Source organism: Anabrus simplex, chromosome 10 (assembly GCF_040414725.1).
Source record: "Anabrus simplex isolate iqAnaSimp1 chromosome 10, ASM4041472v1, whole genome shotgun sequence".
NCBI lineage: Eukaryota > Metazoa > Arthropoda > Insecta > Orthoptera > Tettigoniidae > Anabrus > Anabrus simplex.
The window spans coordinates 60,392,736-60,414,103 of NC_090274.1; the positions used below are offsets into that span (position 1 = coordinate 60,392,736).

Sequence of the window (21,368 nt, forward strand, 5' to 3'; positions counted from 1 at the left end):
AAGCCACCAAGCCAACTGAAATGCACGTACCAACCGACTCAATGAGGGATATTTTCACACCTTTCATAACAGGGACAAGCTGCATAAAAAATGGCATTTATGTGGTATTACTGGTATAATAATAATAATAATAATAATAATAATAATAATAATAATAATAATAATAATAATAATAATAATAATAATAATAATAATTTTTGCTAGTTGCTTTACGTCGCACCGACAAAGATAGGTCTTATGGCGACGATGGGACAGGAAAGGCCTAGGAATAGGAAGGAAGCGTCCGTGGCCTTAATTAAGGCACAGCCCCAGCAGTTGCCTGGTGTGCAAATAGGAAACCACGGAAAACCATCTTCAGGGCTGGCGACAGTGGGGTTCGAACCCACTATCTCCCGGATGCAAGCTCACAGCTGCGCACCCCTAACCGCACGGCCAACTCGCCCGGTCTGTTAAGTATTAATAACGGTATTAATGTTTTTAAAGGAGTTATGTATATTTGAAACAGTAATCCTGTAAATATATAAACAATACAGTGAGTGAATACATATCCACCTTACGAATATGATTTGGTTATTTGCATTATTTTATTATGGAATTGTTAAATAATTTATAGATAAATAGAAGAACTGCGATTCCTCGTCGTTTTGCCAAAGATTTATAGTCAACATCTTTCATTGAACCAACCTTTATTCCATTTCCCCCACCCACTTTGTGAGGAAAACATTACATTTTTATTCCATTTTATCCGGCTGAAAGTAGAAATTATAAAAACAAGCAATTTGCACAAACCCTGTTTTCTTATCAGCTAATTATTTTCTTTATATCATTAACAAAATTATTACAAAAAATGTCGTTCGTGCGCCTAACCGATTTGTATAACGCCACAGTAAGCCGTGAAGACTTTGCATGTGTTGTGAGGAAGGGTAGCAGCAGTTTTTTTTCCAAGGTCATAGATAGGATTGTCCGACTCGTTGGCTGAATGGTCAGCGTACTGGCCTTCGGTTCAGAGTGTCCCGAGTTCGATTCCTGGCCGGGTCGGGGATTTTAACCTTCACTGGTTAATTCCAATGGCTCGGGGGGCTGGGTGTTTGTGCTGTCGCTAACATCCCTGCACACCACACATAATACTACCCTCCACCACAATAACACGCAGTTACCAACACATGGCACATGCCACCCACCCTCATTGGAGGGTCTACATTACAAGGGCTGCACCCGGCTAGAAATAGCCACACGAAATAATTCATAATAATTAATGGATAGGATTGGATACAGATATGGTTCACCCGCTTGCCGTATGCATTCGTCAGTCCAACAGTCTCCAAGTTCTCCATCGATCCAACAATATCCACATCAACCATACCAGAGACTTCCATACAGAAACAAAGAAGTGCTTCGAAAAACTTGGCCTACTCCTGAATACTAAGTACGAAGCAGTCAAGGTCTCCCTCCTACGACAGCAACTCCGTGAGAAAGAATTCGATGCCTGGTGTGCCTTACCACAAAAGGGTAAGGGTGTTTTACTCTATAAAAAGTACACTCCAGCAATCAGCGGGTAAGAAACCCCGAAGGTTTGACCAGCAGCGACTGGAGAAATGCCATCAAACTTACAGCAAATGTAGCTCCAGTTCGTGCATTACCTGGCAGGTCCCAAGACAACAACCACTGTCGGCGTTGCCACAGTGAGACTGAAACACTTGACCATGTCTTGGGTTCCTGTCCATTTAGTGACACTCTGCGGAATTCACGACATCATCGTATAAGATCTATGATTGCTGAAGCCGTGAGAGAAAAGCATTATACAGTCTACGAGGAGGTACATGGATTGTCTCAGACAGGGTTAAGCCGGCGGATTGACATGATAGCCATACCACCTGGCTCAAGTAAAGCGTTCTTAATATACCCCACAATTAGAACCGAAGCATCATCCACTCAACCATATGATGTACACAAGGAAAAATGTGGTACATATGAACCTACAATTCCATACTATGCCGAGAAATATCATCTGGACTCCATAGATGTTTTAGGATTGATAATAGGAGCAAGGGACACCATTACTCACACATTCTCCAACTTTTGTAAGAAATTTAATTTGCACAACCAATTTATTAAGGACATGGGGTTAGCAGCCCTGAAAGGATCGTTAGCAATAGTAAAAGAAATCAGTTATACTTTTAGCTATATCTTTGTCCTGTGAGGAATTCCTCATGGATTTCAAAATTATTGACTGATACAATTTATTATTATTAAGTAGGCGGTACTATGGTATACCTATCTTTTATAGACATATTTTAAACGACCCTTGCAATTATTATCATATTTTTATGTAAGCTTTCTCTTTTTGGCAGCCTCCAAATGGGGGAAGCAGAAATAAATATACAAATAAATAAATAAATAAATAAATAAATAAATAAATAAATAAATAAATAAATAAATAAATAAATAAATAAATAAATAAATAAATGCATTTCAAAGTAGTGTCTGTTAGTTTCTTAGTGTGTAGTCAAATACTAAATGATTTTTAATGTGTATAATCCCGCCGTACTTCTTTTTCTTTTTTTGCTAGTTGCTTTACGTCGCATCGACACAGATAGGCCTTATGGCGACGATGGGACAGGAAAGGCCTAGGAATGGGAAGGAAGCAGCCGTGGCCTTAATTAAGGTACAGCCCCAGCATTTTCCTGGAGTGAACGCCGTACTTCTATTTAATTGTAATTCGTGTGCATTTATTGTTCCTTTGGTGAAAATGTTATTGTATTTTATTGAATCAACATCTCAAAAAAAGAATGCTATTATTGGCCTGGCTGAGTGGCTCAGACGTTTGAAGCGCTGGCCTTCTGAACCCAACTTGGCAGGTTCGATCCTAGCTAAGTCCGGTGGTAGTTGAAGGTGCTCAAATACATCAGCCTCGTGTCGGTAGATTTACTGGCACGTAAAAGAACTCCTGCGAGACAAAATTCCAGCACACTAGCATCTCCAAAAACCGTCAAAAGTAGTTAGTGGGTCGTAAAAGGTATAAAATTATGAATAAACTATTATTACCGCTCTGAAGTTTCTAAACTGTCAACCTTTACGTCTCTGCCGAAATTCGCTCAGAGAGTATCAAAAACTTACCACTTAGTAGTTTTGGTATACATCCGACAAACCCGTGTATTTTTTTTTCCTGCACATTTTTTGCCCCCCCCCCCCATTCCCCCCAGCCATTTCTAATTACCAATCACTGCTGCTGTCTGTTAGTTACTTAGTGTGTAGTCAAATACTAAGTATGTTTAATTGTATAATCACGCCGTCCTTCTATACATTTGTAATACATGTGCAATGTCCGGCTCCATGGCTAAATAATTCGCCTGCTGGCTTTGGGTCACAGGGGTCCCGGGTTCGATTCCCGGCTGGGTCGAGAATTAAAATCCAAAACCAAAATCGGTTAATTTCGCTGGCACGGGGGCTGGGTATATGTGTCGTCTTCGTCATCATTTCATCCCCATCACGACGCGCAGGTCGCCTACGGGTGTCAAATCAAAAGGCCTGAACCTGGCGAACCGAACTTGTCTTCGGACACTCCCGGCACTAAACGCCATGCGCCATTTCACATATGCAATATTGCTCCTTTGAAAGTTTTATTGTATAGCATTGAATCAAAATCTCAAAAAACGATTACTACCACAGAGAGAATGAAAAACTAAACTTTTTTAGTTTTGATGTAAATTACCCCCTCCCCCTCCCCCTCCCGCAAACCCGGGTAATGTCTGTTTTCTGTACATTACCCCCCCCCCCCCCTCTTCCATACACACTTCTAATTCCCAATCGTCGCTACTGCTTCTGTATCGTACTAAAGCAACTCATGAAATTCTGTAGTATCGCATAAACAAAGTGTTTATTCCGCTCTCGGCTTTTCATAAAATAGCAGGTCACTGTATTATATTTTTCATCTTAGGAAGTGTGAGGTTTGAGATACAGAGCTCGCTAACTCCGCTAATATGATAATAGCAAAGGAACATAGTCTCAGGTCCTAGAAGGTTAAGTTATAATTACTCCCCCGTCAAGCTATTTGTACGGCCGCTAGCCCGCGATGATACTCAGGCGGCAGTTTGTGGAGTTAGTTCAGTCTGGCGCTAGAGTTCTCGGTGAAATGTTGTCGACGTGTTTACGAGCAGTCGCTAGACAAACGGTTAGTACACAGTGTGATAGTAATTCGACACAGCTGGTTGACCCACATGGCCAGCTACATTCAAGTGTCACTCAGTGTATAAGCTATAAAGTGTGTGTGTATATGTGTGAAGTCTTATTGAGGACATCTGCAAGGTCAATGTGTCTTAGATATCATTACGCAAGGTACATATCGCTCTGCTATGAAAGTAATGAAGTGGAAAGAATATGTTACTTTTCAAGTAACTAGTGCTAGGCTTTCACCTTCTATTTTTGTTTATTTCGTGCTATAAGAGTTGTAAGTGTATGTTCTTCCCGTTCCAGTGAAAGAGTTGGAACGAAACAGGCGTATTAATAGAAATTTGGCTGAACAAGGTTACACTAGATAACATGCCGCACACTCTCTCGCACATATTTTTTTAACTTCTTCCGTACGTAGTAGTGAGCAGGACTGGTGATTTATTTTGCTGCTTGAAAATGTTACGTATTCTTTCGGTTTGTCTCTAAAAAGGAAATGTTTACACTCAGAAAAACGTAAGTTTGCAAAATATATTTGGGTGGACATACTACGGTATTTAGAGATGGTATCGGCAACAACTTTTCAATATTTCCGTATCTCATGTATGATAAATTGATTTTAAAATGTCATTAATATATCTCTAAATTGTGCGACTTTGCTAAATAAACGCTGTTGTAAATGTGTATGTAAACCGGGAGGCCTGCAACTTTGCAAGCCGCGGCCGAGGCCACCGGGAACTATTGATCGAAAGATAGAAATTCCGACATGCTCACAAGCCATCACTTATTTCTGCTTATTTTTCACCGATGTTCCAGTAAAATTAGTTAACGAGGGTGAACTTTTAACAAAAATACCAACCTCAGGTGAATGATTTAAGGTTCTCTTAGCAGGAATTGCTAACTAAAGTGGAATGACGTCACTGCACGAACAGCTGCTGTGGTTCAGACCGCCTCCGAAGCGCTCCCTTCCAGCGACTCATATCAAGGCTGCCAGCTCACTAAATTGAATGCAGTGTACTTAAGAGGTTAATTTAAAATTAGTCTGTAACAGGTTTGAGGCTGTGGTCCAGTAACAATTTATCTCGGAACGAGTTAACATTTGTAAAACGCATGCGTTTGTGCATTTTTTGTTCAATTTATAACCCCTGTGACCAAAGGCCAGCACGCTAACCATTTAGCCATGGAGCCGGACAGTCCAGCGGCGATATTCCAGATTTGTATTGAAAACAGAATTGTATCTGGCCAGACAGCACTCAACTCTTGCAAATATTGCTATAGGTTTTCTTTCTTTCTTTCTTTCTTTCTTTCTTTCTTAATCTGCTTACCCTCCAGGGTTGGCTTTTCCCTCGGACTCAGCGAGGGATCCCACCTCTACCGCCTCAAAGGCAGTGTCCTGGAGCTTCAGACTCTGGGTCGGGGATACAACTGGGGAGAATGACCAGTACCTCGCCCAGGTGGCCTCACCCGCTATGCTGAACAGGGGCCTTGCGGGGGATGGGAAGATTGGAAGGGATAGACAAGGAAGAGGGAAGGAAGCGTCCGTGGCCTTAACTTAGGTACCATCCCGGCATTTGCCTGGAGGAGAAGTGGGAAACCACGGAAAACCACTTCCAGGATGGCTGAGGTGGGAATCGAACCCACCTCTACTCAGTTGACCTCCCGAGGCTGAGTGGACCCCGTTCCAGCCCTCGTGCCACTTTTCAAATTTCGTGGCAGAGCCGGGAATCGAACCCAGACCTCCGGGGGTGTCAGCTAATCACACTAACCACTACATCACAGAGGCGGACTATAGGTTTTCTTTATTGCTCAAAATCTACAGATTACGCTCAATGAAGAATTCACACGGACTATTTAATTTATTATTTCTTCGAGCAAAGAATATCACATTTATTTAGAAATACATAATTCGCACTTATCGTGGGTAAAGAATATGAAAAAGGTTATATAATGAGAAGTAAAAGAGTATAACTTCATATCACACGGACTAAAGTACCGGTAATCGAAGAAATGAATCACCCACATTCAGCATGCGCTGAACAAGGCAGCATCGCAGCATGACACGTGAGCGCAAATCATGTGATGTTTCCTGCTCGTAATGAGCTCCCCCACTCCCATCTCTTTCCCCTCCCAAGAGCCTCACTACTCTCACCAGGGAGTTTCACCAGAGGTTGGCACTCCTGACTTTAAAGTTCCCCATGCAGTGTTAATTGGGAGTGGTAATGGCTGACGTCATTGCCTTAGCCTTTACAGTATATGTGCCCCGGAGGGGAAGTGCGCTATGTTACAAATGAAAATGAAAACCTACAACCTGTTTTCCAGTCATTGTCCGGGTCAGGGATGTAATGAATGAATCATATATAGGTTATTAGTACGATGTGGTCGCCACTCCCAAAGTGATTTATTAATGACTGATATATGCTATGAAATGAGAATCGAGAGTGTTGCTGGAATGAAAGATGACAGGAAACACCGGAGTACCCGGAGAAAAACCTGTCCCACACAAATCTCACATGGACTGACCGGGATTTGAACCATGGTATCCGGCGGTGAGAGGCGGACGCGCTGCCGTCTGAGCCACGGAGGCTCTCTATGTTACAAATAACCCCATGGCACTACAGCACTTGAAGGACCTTGGCCTACCAAGCGACCGCTGCTCAGCCCGAAGGCCTGCAGATTACGAGGTGTCGTATGGTCAGCACGACGAATCCTCTCAGCCGTTGTTCTTGGCTTTCTAGACCGGGGCCGCTATCTCATCGTCAGATAGCTCCTCAGTGCTAATCACGTAGGCCGAGTGGACTTCGAACCAGCCCTCAGGTCCAGGTAAAAATCCCTGACCTGGCCTGGAATCGAACCCGGGGCCTCCGGGTAAGAGGCAGGCACACTACCCCTTACACCACGGGGTTGGCGTGTTACAAATACCGTACGCAATTTTACAGGAGAGTTAGAAAAATATTTCTCAGCGTTTGGTTTACTGCCCGTATTTTCTTTTAAAAGATTCGTATATTTATTTTGTTTGTTTGTTTGTTTGTTTGTTTGTTTGTTTCTTTCTTTCTTTCTTTCTGTCTTTCTTTCTTAATCCGTTTACCCTCCAGAGTTGATTTTTCCCTCAGACTCAGCGAAGGATCCCACCTCTACCGCCTCAAGGGAAGAGTCCTGGAGCGTAAGATTTTGGGTCAGGAATACAATTGGGGAGGAGGACCAGTGCCTCGCCAAGCTGTCTCACCTGCTATGCTGAATAGAGGCCTTATGGTGGGATGGAAAGATCGGAAGAGATAGAAAAGGAAGGCCTCAGTTAGGTACCATCCTGGCATTTGCCTGGAGAAGTGGGAAACCACTTCGGTGATGGCTGAGGTGGGAATAGAACCCCGCGCTCCCCCACCCCACCCTCCCCTCTACGCAGTTGGCCCCGCGAGGCTGAGTAGACCCCGTTCCAGCCCTCGCACCACTTTTCACACTTAGTGTCAGAGCTGGGAATCGAAACCGGGCCTCCGGGGATGGCAGCTAATAACACTAACCACCACACCACAGCGATTCGTATACTTCCTTAACATAATAGTACATATATTTTTCGACTATTTAAGATCCACCTCTCAAATCCTGATTATTTATTTACTTTGTTTCCGAAATATACCAACCTTACTAACCCAAACGGGCTACCTAGTTTATTATTGCACGTAGGAGATAATTTTTTGCACCCCGGAATTGAGCGCAAAAAAGAGTAAAATAGAACGGCTTCCTACCCAGAAGGCTGTGGTTTGAATCCCGGTCGATCTTGAATCGAGATTTTCCTACCGGGCGAGTTGGCCGTGCGGTTAGGGGCACGCAGCTGTGAGCTTGCATTCGGGTGATAGTAGGACTCGGCAGTCGCTTAGCTTCGAGCCTTAGGCATGGAGTATAACCTGGGGGTCTGTAAGGTTAAGTCTGGACACGAGCTTCGAACTAGGGTCTCTGGGTTAACGCCCTTAAGTCTAGGGCCGGACCTGAGGTCTGTAAGGTTAAGCCTGGACACGTAGCCAGCGTAAGGTCACGTGAGGTTACGAGCGCGCTCTTAGCTAGCAGCCTGCATCGCGCTGTGACGTCACTCACCGGTTCAGGCCTCGTCCAGGGGGTCACCGGTATCGGGTGCCGTCGAACCCGTGAAAAACCACTACTAATTGTTTAAATAGTCAATATGGTGGAATTCGTTGTTTTGTAAAGTGTTTTGGAATTATTCTCTAACCACAGTCAATGTAAGGCGTGGAAAAAAATGCCTAGGTACATTGTTGTAATGTTACTGCGGGCTCTGCCGGACAAACCATATACCCGCCTGCACTCTTCCTTCCCCTGACAAGCCGATATCGTCTTTCCAGGCTTCTCCGCACCCCGCACACTCTAGGAACGTACTAAGGGCTCTCCTGCCACAGTCCGAGCGCCTCAAGACTAAAGAAAAAACATTGTGCTTGCTGAACGGCTGCCTCGGTCTTACAGCCTTTGCCAAAACTTTGAAAATAATAAAGCGAAATATTTACAGCCAAAATAATAAAGATAACATTGTATAATTGAATAGCACACTACCATAATTTCGACTTTGCTTCATTTGTCCATCTCCTCATGCAATCAGTTACAGAGTCAAATTATGTTAAGTGCTTTCGAAAACGTGGTGGGGTGGCGCCCAAAAGTCCTTCATTCACCACCCGCCACTGGTGTTACGGCGATGATAGGATATGATGTGGTTAGCTAGGACTGGGAAGGAAGGTGACCGTGGCCTTAATTAAGGTACAGCCCCATCATTTGCTGGTGGGAAAATAGAACACCATCTTCCGGGATGTCGACAGTTAGATTCGAACCCATTATCTCCCGAATGCAAGCTCACAGCCGCGAAGTCAGACAAGTCGGTTGATCGTGTACTAAAAGGCTCGGTGTGGTAGGCGCTTTAGGACTACAGTCAGATGCTCCGTTTCCTGCCGATCTCACAGTATACGTTTCTTTTCATCCGCTGCTCATTCTACTATTTTGTATTAGCACAGCAGTTCGGAAAGTGGGCCATTGTGCGTGGGATGTTGAAGGAGAAGCGCGCCGACAATATGGAACGCTACGCTCGGAAATGTTCGGCACGTGCGTCAAAAACTAGCCTGAATAGAACAATCTGACGTGGTCGATATCAGTGATTGAGAGGCAGTGTTACCAATCTTAGCAGAATTCTTCAGAGGTGGTTCAACTTACGGTCACGTAGACTGTAGCAAAATGAACAGAGCCATCTTTTCTTAAATTGATACGAATAGCCACATATATTTCATACTGTTTATATTACTTGTTGTTAACGCGGTAGGTTTTGTACATTTTATGTTTACAATTTTCTTTACGCCGTTCCGACACAGTTTGGAAAGTGGGCCATTGGGCCTTATGGTGACGTTGGGCTAGGAAAGGGCTAGGAGTGGGAAGGAAGTGGCCGTGGCCTTACATAAAATCCAGGCTCCAGCATGTGCCTGGTGGGGAAGCCACGGAAAACCATCTTCAGGGCTACCGACAGTAGGGTTCGAGCCCATTATCTCCCGAATGCAAGCTCACAGCTGCGCGACCCTAACCGCACGGCCAACTCGCTCGGAAAATTGATTTCTGAGGATATACTACAGACAGTGTGTTGGGTAATAGTACTATATATTATCTGAAGTACTTATTTGATTACTGTTGCATGAAAGAGCCTTGGAGGACATGTTCGCGATTTTCCGGACGTGTGGTAACCCTAGCAAATATGCAACCAACCCCTATTAACACTGAGTGGTGGTGGTGATGGTGATTATTGTTTTAATAGGAAGTACAACTCGACAACCATCCTCTACTAACACTAATCAGAGAGGAAAATGGAAGGGGTCGGTCACAGAAAGAAGGAGCTACGCAGGGCAGTGGACATCGGAGACCCCTCTTGTTCAACCCTCTTCGCGCTTTAAGTACGTGATCCCATTCTCATCTCAATCTCTCCTTCGAATCTCTCCTTCGCGCCAAGTTCTTAAGAATGGAGTTTGCTGACAAACAATAGTTTCAGTTTACATGGTGGCGCAAAAGTAACTCTACGCTTGGTCAAATCTGGATGGTACGGCTGCTCACACTTCGTGAATAATGTTAACAAACCACTGTGGGTGGGGACGGTAGAAAAACATCCATCCTATTCCCTGCCTGACGTAAGAGGCTACTAAACGGGTCCCATGGGGCTCTTAACGTGGGAGCGTGGGTTGGCGACCACGGGCCCGTGGACTGAATCCTGGCACTGCTTCCACTTACTTGTGCCACTTTCATCTAATAATAATTAATGTTATTTGCTTTTCGTCCCACTAACTACTTAATTATGGTTTTCGGAGACGCCGAGGTGCCGAACCCAAAAGAGTTTTTTACGTGCTAGTAAATCTACCATCACAAGGCTGACGCATTTGAACACCTTCAAATACCACCGGACTGAGCCAGGATTGAACCTGCCTAATTGGGGTGAGAAGGCGAGCGCCTCGACCGTCTGAGCCACTCAGCCCAGCAGATTCACTTTCATCTATCCTACCCGACTTTCCATGGTCAAAACTTGTTCTTTCCCTATCCCGACAGCATTAAGGTTCCCGTGGACTTGGCGCGAAGGAGATTTTGAGACGAGAATGGGATCAGGTGCTTAAAGCGCGAAGAGGGTTGAACAAGAGCCGATGTCCACCGGTTCGCTTCGGGTGTTTATTCACGTATTGTGTAATCGAATTTGGAGAAGACAGATTCCCCTTGAACCTCACTAAATCATAAATTTTAATTTCAATTCTTTTAGAGCAGAAAAGGGTTTCTTCTTCACTGACTTGGAGGACAAATTACCTCCAGAACAGATTGTTTTCTCCCCGGCAATGCAACTAGTTGTTCCCAAAAACAACAATAACAACAACAAAATAATGTTGTTACTTTCGGCAATAACAGTGGTAGTTCTTAGAGAAGATTGTAAAAAAAAAGAGAGTTGAATTTGTATTTTTTTATTTTGAGTTCCTCTTTTTAGGATTCGAAGTTCTTGCGGAGAGGAAATATGACTCAGTTTTCTCGCGGTTCGGTTGTGCTTTGTTCATGTTCCGTGAAGTTTCCTGTAAAAACAGTTAAGGATATCAATTTTTTTTAAAATAGACCTACCGAACCTGGGACCCTGTGAATCGAAGGCCTCGACTTCAATCATTCAACGAAGTAACTGTACAGCTGTGGTTTACCTAATCCGAGATAGAAATTAATTTGAAGTATACGGACAAAACTTTAATTATATTTATGTAAATTATTATTATTATTATTATTATTATTATTATTATTATTATTATTATTAGTATCATTATTAAATCTGGTTTGGTTTGGTTTAGAATGTAGCTACCATGTCGCGCCAGGTAACTGAAGAATGTTACGGCAGGAATAGACAGTTATATTTATTTTTTGTAGATCTAGAGAAAGAATAATATGATAGGGTACGGAGGGAAAAGATGTTCACCATGCTGGGGGCTATGAGATTAAGGGTAGATTATTAAAATCAATCAAAGGCATTTATGTTGACAATTGGGCTGCAGTGAGAATTGATGGTTCAGGGTACTTACAGGGTTAGAAACATTTGTTGTTTATAGTTTACATGGATCATCTGCTGAAAGGTATAAAATGACAGGGAGGGATTCAGTTAGGTGGAAATGTAGTAAGCAGTCTGGCCTATGCTGACGACTTGGTCTAAATGGCATATTCTGCTGAAAACCTGCAGTCTAATATACTGGAACTTGAAAATAGTTGCAATGAGTATGGTATGAAAATGAGCTTTTCCAAGACTAAATTGAGGTTAAAAATCCAAGAGAACTGAATGTCAGATTGGTGATACAAAGCTGGAACAGGTAGATAATATAAAGTATTTCGGATGTGTATTCTCCCAGGATTGTAATATAGTAAGCGAGATTGAATCCAGGCGCAGTAAAGCTAATGCAGTGAGCTCGCAGTTGCGATCAACAGTGTAAAGCCGGCCACAGACGAGCGATCCATCAGTCCAATTGGCCTGGTGCCGATCCAGAAACCTATCGTGTGTGCGGAATCCTAGATGGATCGGCGTGGCTCGGCAGGCACAGCTGGATTTCCGCCCGATCCGAAGTCCACCGCGCCGAGCCACCGAGCCATCAATTGGACTTCCCGTGTGTGGGGAATCGCGGGTCCGATTGGACTCGAGCCATCTGTTGGCCTCACCGTGTGTGTGGAATCCCCGCTCCAAATTGCTGTCAGTATTGAAAGAGACCCCTTGTCGTCAACACATATCTCACAAAATGTCTGGTACTATTAGCGGGCGCGATTTCGTACTTGAGATGATTGAGAGTTATCGCAATCATCCTTGCCTGTGGCAAGTGACTCATGCAGATTATCACGACAAAGTGAAACGCAATAACGCTCTTGACCAACTTGTGTAATTATTTAAAACGAAAGATCCTGAAGCGAACCGGGAAACGGTGCTAAAGAAACTTTCTTCTATGCGGGGTTCGTACAACAAAGAGCTGAGGAAGGTAAGTGCCGCAATTATTATTATTATTATTATTATTATTATTATTATTATTATTATTATTATTATTATTATTATTAAATACTAAACGGATGTGTATGGTAGTATCTGTGTGTATTGTTAACACATTTTCAACCGGCTACGTAATATAAAAGAATGTTGTATTGAATTCCTCAATTGGGGTATCTTACATTTGACTTTCAGATAAAGGCATCTCAGACCACAGGGACAGAACCGTCTAGTGCACACGTTCCTAAACTCTGGTACTACGACCAACTGAGCTTCCTGAAAGATCAAGACATACCACGAAGAAGTCATTCGGTAACGTCGGTGTTGGATGATATGCCATTTGGGGAAGATGAGGTAAATTTACAATAAGTGACTATAGTTGAGTAATACATTTTATTTGTAACTTCTCATGTCAAACCATTCATAATCAACCACATCCCCAATATTAATTATTTTTAAACATTAAGTGCATAGAAATAAAACAGGTCTTCTGCACACGAGGGAAACAAGTTAATGCACATATTATGTAAGTTTGTGATTAACATGGCATTTCATATTCTTTCATCTTGCCAAGGCACTTCACCATCACCAACGAAGTACTCTTTGAATAACTCTCGAACGAGCTTCGCAGATGCAGGTGCATTCCGCGATGCGGTAGTTTGTAGCGGCGTCTGCGTCTCGGTTGGTGATATCCCTTCTTCGAACTCCATTTCCTCCATGGTATAAGTCGGGCAGGTTTTCCGAAGAAAATTGTGCAAGACGCAACACGTCAATACTACAACATCTATTCGATCCAACGATAAATTTATACTGCTGTGAAAGATCCTGAAACGATTAGCCATGATCCCAAAAATGTTTTCCACGATTCTCCTAGCCCTCGATAAACGGTAGTTGTAAATTCTGCGATCCCTTGTTAAAGTTTTTTCACCATAGGGCTTCAAAAAATCGCTCCTCAAAGCAAACGCCCCATCCCCAACGAAAACATATGGTAAACTAGTCACACTGCCAGAACAAGGCTCTGGATGAGGGATGTTGAGCTAGCCCATGTTCAGTTTTTCAAAAAATTCAGTGTTTTTCAATGCTCCACCATCTGATACCCGACCGTTAATGCCAACTTCACACCAAATAAATTCATAGTCGGCATTAGCGCACGCCATAAGTACAATGGAATGAAAATATTTGTAGTTCCAAAAATAAGATCCACTTCCAGGAGGGGGGACGATCCGAATGTGTTTCCCGTCGATCGCCCCAAGGCAGTTGGGGGAACTGCCATCTATCCTCAAATCGGCGGGCGATCGTTCTCCATTCTTCTTTAGTATGAGGCATCTGAAAAAGGAAACGTGAACAATAAAATATTACAATGTGATGAATAAAATATAACGTATATCATCAACTTTTGTATAAATGGATTATTATTGTAAGAAGATATTTGTTTTGTATTTGGTTACTTTTATTTCATGATTTATTTATTTATTTATTTATTTATTTATTTATTTATTTATTTATTTATTTATTTATTTCATTTTTTCATTTCATTTTTTCCAGAGCAATGATGGAGATTCGGCAGATAATGATGATCACATGAGCACTGGGAGTCAATGTTCAGCATCATCCAGATCATCTCGCTCTTTCAAGCGACCCCTTCCAAGAGTGGATCAAGTTTTAGAGAAAATATCTAAACGAATGGACCAGCCTGTCACCATTCCCACACCAACTGAAAAAACAAGGCAACCTCATGATGCGTTTGGGGAATATGTTGCCGAAAACATGCAGTCCATTTCGGCTTCGATGACACCTTTTTGCCAAAAACTCATAAATGACGCTATTTTTTATGCTGAAAAGGGAGTGTTAAACGCCACTTCCAGAATCGTCACCGATGAAGGGCGTCTGCCTGCCTCTTCCTCAGGAAGCCAGGACCCCATAATGAGGGCGTACTTCGATGCTGCAGAGCCGTATCCATAAATATTTCAATACAATAAATTCTTCTGTAGACTTTTCGAATTAGTAGTACTGTTGTTTCTTCTCCTTTGACCCGAGGTTTTTCATTTCATATATTACTTGCATTTTTTCAGATTTCGCTTCATTTTTTTTGTAAATAAATAAATAGATAAATAAAAGTAAGTCTGCTATTACTGTATTAGTATTTAGAAAATAATTTACCCTGTACACTACTATATGACTGAACAACTACATTTTCGTAGGCGTACGCATATTTTTGCTACTGAATTAGAAATTAACTTTTACTTACCTTCATGCATCCTTGCAGACATTTTAGAATCGCTCTACATGTCTCTTGTATTATAGTTCCCAAAGCCTGAGGCGATATTGCAGTAACGAATTTCAGTTCCTCATAGGTACATCTAGACGCTAAGTAGCGGAGAATAGCAGTCAGTCTCTCGTGAGGGCTGATAGCTTGTCTCATATTTGTATCCCTTTTCTCGCTCATGGGCGTAACCATCTTCAGCAAGGTATGATAAGTTGTTTCATCCATTCTCAAGTAATTTCGCCAATCTGAAGGCTCGAATGAAAGCTGATTCAACAGATTGACATGAGTAAATTTCCTTCTTTTAGCCAACCACTCCTTTTGCCATTTTCTCCTCGGATTTCTTGTCTTCAACTTCATGCACACAACCACAGCAGCGGCTGCTAAGGTGATGAATTCTTCGTCCATGTTCAGAACCAGTGAACTTCACAAGCAGATAATCACAACTGCCTGGAGCTGGGCTCGGCGCGGAGCGTTCGTGTGTATCTACCTAATTTTGACCGCTGCCAAATGGACTCGATCTAAATGGACTCGGGCCAAATGGATCGCTCGTCTGTGGCCGGCTTAAAATGTAAGAAGGAAGTCTGCTCCCGGGCTAAACTATCTTTACATCGGTCTGTTTTCAGACCAAATTTGCTGTATGGGAATTAAAGCTGGGTGAACTTAGGATATCTGAAAGTTTGACATCCAAGTAGCGAGAATGATTGCCGGTATAAGTAGGTGGGAACAGTGGCAGGATGGTAGGCCTACTCGAAATGAGGAGATAAAGGTTAATTTAATTAACGCGAATGAAAGGTAAGTGAAGGGTGTATTCTGCCCGAAGGCAGGTCCGAACCTCCGCATAGGTGTGCCTGAGCCGGAGTTTACGCACGGTAGGGTGGCCAGTTCCTTTCCGCTCCTCCATTTCCTTAACTCCCACCAACAGCGCGTGGCAACCCATCCAAATCTTGACCACGCCCAATGTTGCTTAACTTAGGAGATCGCACGGGATCCGGTGTTTCAACACGGCTACGGCCGTTGGCACTCGAATGAAGCTGTACGCATAAACTGGCTTCGGTGGTGGGGTCATGTGAGTCGAATGGAGGGGGATAGATTACCCAGGAGAATAATGGACTCTGTTATGGAGGGTAAGAGGAGCAGAGGAAGACCAAGACGACCATGGTTGGACTCATTTTCTAACGATTTAAAGATAAGAGGTATAGAACTAAACGAGGCCACAGAGGATTGTGGCGGCGTTTAGTAAATTCACAGAGGCTTGCAGACTGGACGCTGAAAGGCATAATGGCTTCACTAGTGTCCAAAGCATAATCACTAAACGAGGCCATACCGTTTGATAGGAATGTCAGACGGATTGCTGAACAAATGGAAGCTGAATCACACACCATATGTCACACAACTTGTCCAAAAAACAGTGTCAGAAAGGTTCTGATAGCTACAGTAAAGCACACCTTTGACAACAACTAACAAAACTTGACAATGTCTTCCACAACAAAATATGCTGTTAATAGGGTGTATGGTTACCCCTAACGGCCACACATACTTCGCAGCGACGTGCATGCTGTCTATCAGATGGTCCAAGAGCTCATGAGGCAGTCGATCCCATTCCTCCGAAAGGGCTATGCGAAGGTCTTGGAGGGACCTTGGTGGAGGTTGACGAGATGTAATTCGCCTCCCCAATGCATCCCAGGCATGTTCTATAAGATTAAAATCCGCAGACCTCGCTGGCCAGTCCATGAGATGAATGTCTTCCCCAGCCAGATATCCATCCACCACAGCAGCGGGTTGCGGTCGGGCATTATCGTCCATTAAGGGGAAGTCTGGTCCAACTGCACCTCTGAAGAGTCGAACATGTGGTCTCACTGCCTCATCCGTGTATCTCCGAGCGTTTGTCCGTCGGACCACCCATGGAATGTGCGGGTGCGGCCATTCAATATGATGCCGCCCCACACCATGACGCCACCACCACCATACTGGTCCCGTTCCACGATGTTCCTGTGGTTGTATCGGCTACCCGGTTCTCTCCAGATGAATGTGCGACGGGAATCATTCTGCAAACTGAAGCGGGATTCATCTGTGAAGAGCGCATGCCTCCATTCATTCACGGTCCAGTTTCGATGTTGACGGCTCCACAGTAAACGGGTCCGTCTCTGTGCTGGAGTAAGCGGGACGCACACCGCTGGACGTCGGACAAACAGCCCTGCTGTTCTGAGCCTCCGGTACACTGTTTGCCGGGAAACGGCAACCCCTGAGACGGCTGCAAGCTCCCCCGATTATTGTCTTGCAGGTGCACTCCGATTTCGTCGGGCGGTTAAGGCCAGATATCGGTCCTGCTGTGGGGTGGTTACCCTTGGTCGACCTGGTACTGGCCTACAACTAACATCTCCTGTGTCTCGAAATCGTCTCCAAAGGCTGGAAATGACACTTTGCGGCACATTTAAGGGTTCGATCTGTGTGTGGCCTGTTTCCAGGCGGCCGAGTATTCTACCCTGCAACACGGAGTCCAAATGGCGCCGTTGTGCCATTATGTCGTCACGTTCACCACGAGGCTGTAACAGGGCAAACACGACGAAGGGAACATGGGGCGCAGGAACTGGCTGTGTTTACCTTGCGGTTACGCCGCTAGTCAAAGCAGGGAACACTCCTTTCGTATACAGAGCGAACACGTAAGGTGCATATGTCGCGCAATTTGCGGTCTATTTCCTGTTGCCCTGCTTACTCGTAACTTATGCTTAACTTTTGGACACTAGTGTATAATGAAGACTACCTGATGTGCCATTGCTCTCCACGGGTTCCTCAGAAAGACTGTCTTTGTGGTTTTCCTAACTGAAGTCAACTTAGGCCATTACAAAAACGTCAGCAGGAATATAGCGTATAAAGCAATGTTATCATATAAAATACTCGATCAAATGACGAACCGCACATGTTCTGACTTTTAAACGATCTATCAGTCCAAAGTTCCAGTGCTGGAATGACCAGGCCGCAGACAGCCGCCAACACTCCTCTGCTATTATTCCGTTAAATATGCACTCTGCTCATTCCAATCAGTGCCTCGGAGTAGGAAATGAATAGCTCGAATGCTATGATGAACCAATGTGTTACGTAGCAGTAGTATCAGAAAATTTATGAACCAGAGGAATGGCATGCTAAAGAAGAAAGTTATCGAACTCCCCAGCTACTTCCCGCCAATATTCAAGCAAGGTGTTATACTCGGTACGACCGGGAGTGTTGGCCGTGCGATTAGGGGCGCGCAGCTGTGAGCTTGCATCCGGGAGGTAGTGGGTTCGAGCACCACTGTCGACAGCCCTGAAGATGGTTTTTCGTGGTTTCCCATTTTCACACCAGGAAAATGCTGCGGCTGTATCGTAATTAAGGCCAGGGCAGCTACCTTTCCATCCCTAGCCCTTTCCTATGCCATCGTCGCCATAAGACCTATCTGTATCGGTGCGACGTAAAGCACATTAAAAAATAATAATCGGTATACAGCAGTAATTCCAGCTATCGAAGATGAGTGGCGACAGAAGGCACAAAGCACATCACAACAAACAATGTTCAGTGTAATGTTATTGTTGATGAATGACATGCGCTTTCTATATTGTAGGCAAATGCAGTAGAGACAATACGCGATACTTACGGATTTAGCTTGGTTAAAATGGGAGACAATTTGACGGTGGCGCTCCTAGTGACTTGACCTGAAAAGTCGCGCTAAATTCAAATGTCAATGGAAATGCATATACGAAAATGGATAAATAAATTACGTCTAGAAAGAAAGTGTTATTGTGATATTAACTTCGAAGTTGCTAAAGCAATTCTGGATAAATGAATGAAGAATTATTTAAAATATTATTATTTAAAGACTGAAATTAGACACATAAACAAGATGTAAAATGGACTGCTATGAAAGGATTTGATCTTTCATTTATGCATTACTTTTTTTGCTTTAACATTCCTGCCTGAACTTTTACAGTTAGATTTGTCTTTTTTTTCTCATTTAAAAAACATTTTATCATCACATTAAGACACTTGTCAAAAAAAATATCGGCACATTCCTTACACACATGATGCAATGAATTAACATTTGAAAGCAGGGCAATTCTCCTCTTAATTCTTATATAAGCGTAACGTCCCTTCTTTCTTGTACACCTTACCCAAATCACTTCTGTGACATTTCAAAACCCACATATCACATCTACAACAACACATCGGTATTGAAGGTTAACTGCTGCACTATACAATAAAATATGCATATTATATTTTAAGCCAGTTAAAACATGGGTCGAGCAGGTCAGAAAATTATGAAGTACTATAAAAATCTCTTTGTCACTGGAAGAATATATATGCAAACACAATATTACTTACATTTTCTTGTCACGAGGTAAACGAAAGAAAGACCGCGCTTGCTTCTCTACTTCATAGTTACTGCAGCCAAACACAGCACATACCTTTCCCCTCATGTTGAGAGGAGATATCAAGGAATGACACACGCTACTATTTAATTATGTAAACTCACTGAAAACGCATAAATAACACCAAAAACTTCACACACAAATACACGTGCTCTTATGACAGAATCAGTAGTTCTCAGGTCCATCCGCTAGAGAGAGCTCTAATAGCTGTCCCTCGATATCTCGCTGAGTGTCGCGTATTGTCTCTACTGTATTTGTTGTAGGCCTTCACATTTAGTTTTCTATCGACTCTGTGATATTAGGGCGTCTTACAAAATTATTTATAGCGTAGACTGTAGTTCTTTATTCCCCGACTTTACTTACCGATTTTCATTAAATTCTATTTACCGATTTTCTCGTCACTCGGCGCTGATATAGACTTAGCAACAAAAATCCAAATTCATGAATATCTCTGTTATCATAGGCGGAACGGTAAAAATGTATAAGACATAAATGATACTTATAATTTTAGTTGTGTAGTATTTGTCGATAGGACCACTAATAACACAAATATTTGAGAATTAAATGTTTGGCCTTCCCCTAAACTACCAGTTCACTCATCGTGAATAAATTATTTATGGCCTACTAGATTGTAGCGAATTATTCTCCAACTTTTCATACCGATTTTCATTAAGATAGGGCCACTAATAACATAAATATCTGAGAATTTAAGTTTAGGCCTTCCCCTAAACTACCATTTCTCTCTGCGTGAATAAGATTATTTATAGCCTAGATTGTAGCGATTTATTTCCCAACTTTGCATACCGGTTTTCATTACGATAAGACCACTAATAACATAAATATTTGAGAATTACATTTTAGGCTTTCCCCTAAACTGCCATTTCTCTCAGCGTGAATATGTATAGCCTAGAGTGTAGCGACTTATTCTCGGACTTCACATACCGATTTTCATTAAATTCTCTTGAGCCGTTTTTTCGTTATGCGTGTACATACATACATACATACATACATACATACATACATACATACATACATACATACATACATACATACATACATACATACATACATACATACATACATACATACATACATACATACATACATACATACATACGTACAGACAGACCCACAGACATTACGGAAAATTACAAAGTGCATTTTCTTGTTACTATGGACACGAACAATACAGAAATACCATCCTTTTTAAATTCTGAGCAATGTACAGACATAACTCTTAGGACTATTAATTACATAGATATACTCGTTTGTATGTATGTACTAATGTATTTAGATTGTAGCTTAATGTTAGCATAATTATGTTGATATTTGTTTTTAAAGGGGCGTAACATCTGCTATGACATCAGCCCTAAAGCATATACAGTAATGGAATTCGTGAACCCATGTTGTAGACTCCATTTTGAAACTGGCAACGCCGCTGGGGGACATATAGAGTTCATTTGGTTATAAGCAGTAAGAATGGGAGAGACAATGAGATTATCAGCTCAATCAGGAGCTGTTGATAACGTTATCCCTAGCTCATTAAATGATGCAAGAGCAAGAAAGTATCGTAATTGGATTTTTAGTGTGGAAATCGTGTTGATACAGAACGGAATTGAGAACGAATAATTACTCAAATGACTGCGGTTGACAAACCGACAAAGAATGTCATACAATATCAATTTAGTACTGTCCGACTCGTTGGGTGAACGGTCAGCGTACTGGCCTTCGGTTCAGAGGGTCCCGGGTTCGATTCCCGGCCGGGTCGGGGATTTTAACCTTAATTGGTTAATTCCAATGGCACGGGGGCTGGGTGTATGTGTTGTCTTCATCATCATTTCATCCTCATCACGACGCGCAGGTCGCCTACAGGAGTCAAACAGAAAGACCTGCACCTGGCGAGCCGAACCCGTCCTGGGATTCCCCGGCACTAAAAGCCATACGACATTTCATTTCAATTTAGTACCTAATCTAATTACAATACAGAATAAAAAAGACAATAATTCTGTTGATAATCCATGGCTAA

General features: G+C 42.8%; 1 protein-coding gene across 1 annotated transcript in view; it reads left to right on the top strand.

Annotated features, from left to right (window-relative positions):
• Nucleotides 1–4,045: 4,045 nt before the first annotated feature.
• Nucleotides 4,046–21,368, top strand: part of LOC136882369 (pyruvate dehydrogenase E1 component subunit alpha type II, mitochondrial) — a 105,563-nt gene continuing 88,240 nt past the window's right edge. Inside the window, exon 1 of the mRNA XM_067154987.2 lies at nt 4,046–4,171. Within this exon, the coding sequence (XP_067011088.2) occupies nt 4,073–4,171 (99 nt within the window). The 5' untranslated portion in view covers nt 4,046–4,072. The remainder of the gene's footprint in view (nt 4,172–21,368) is intronic.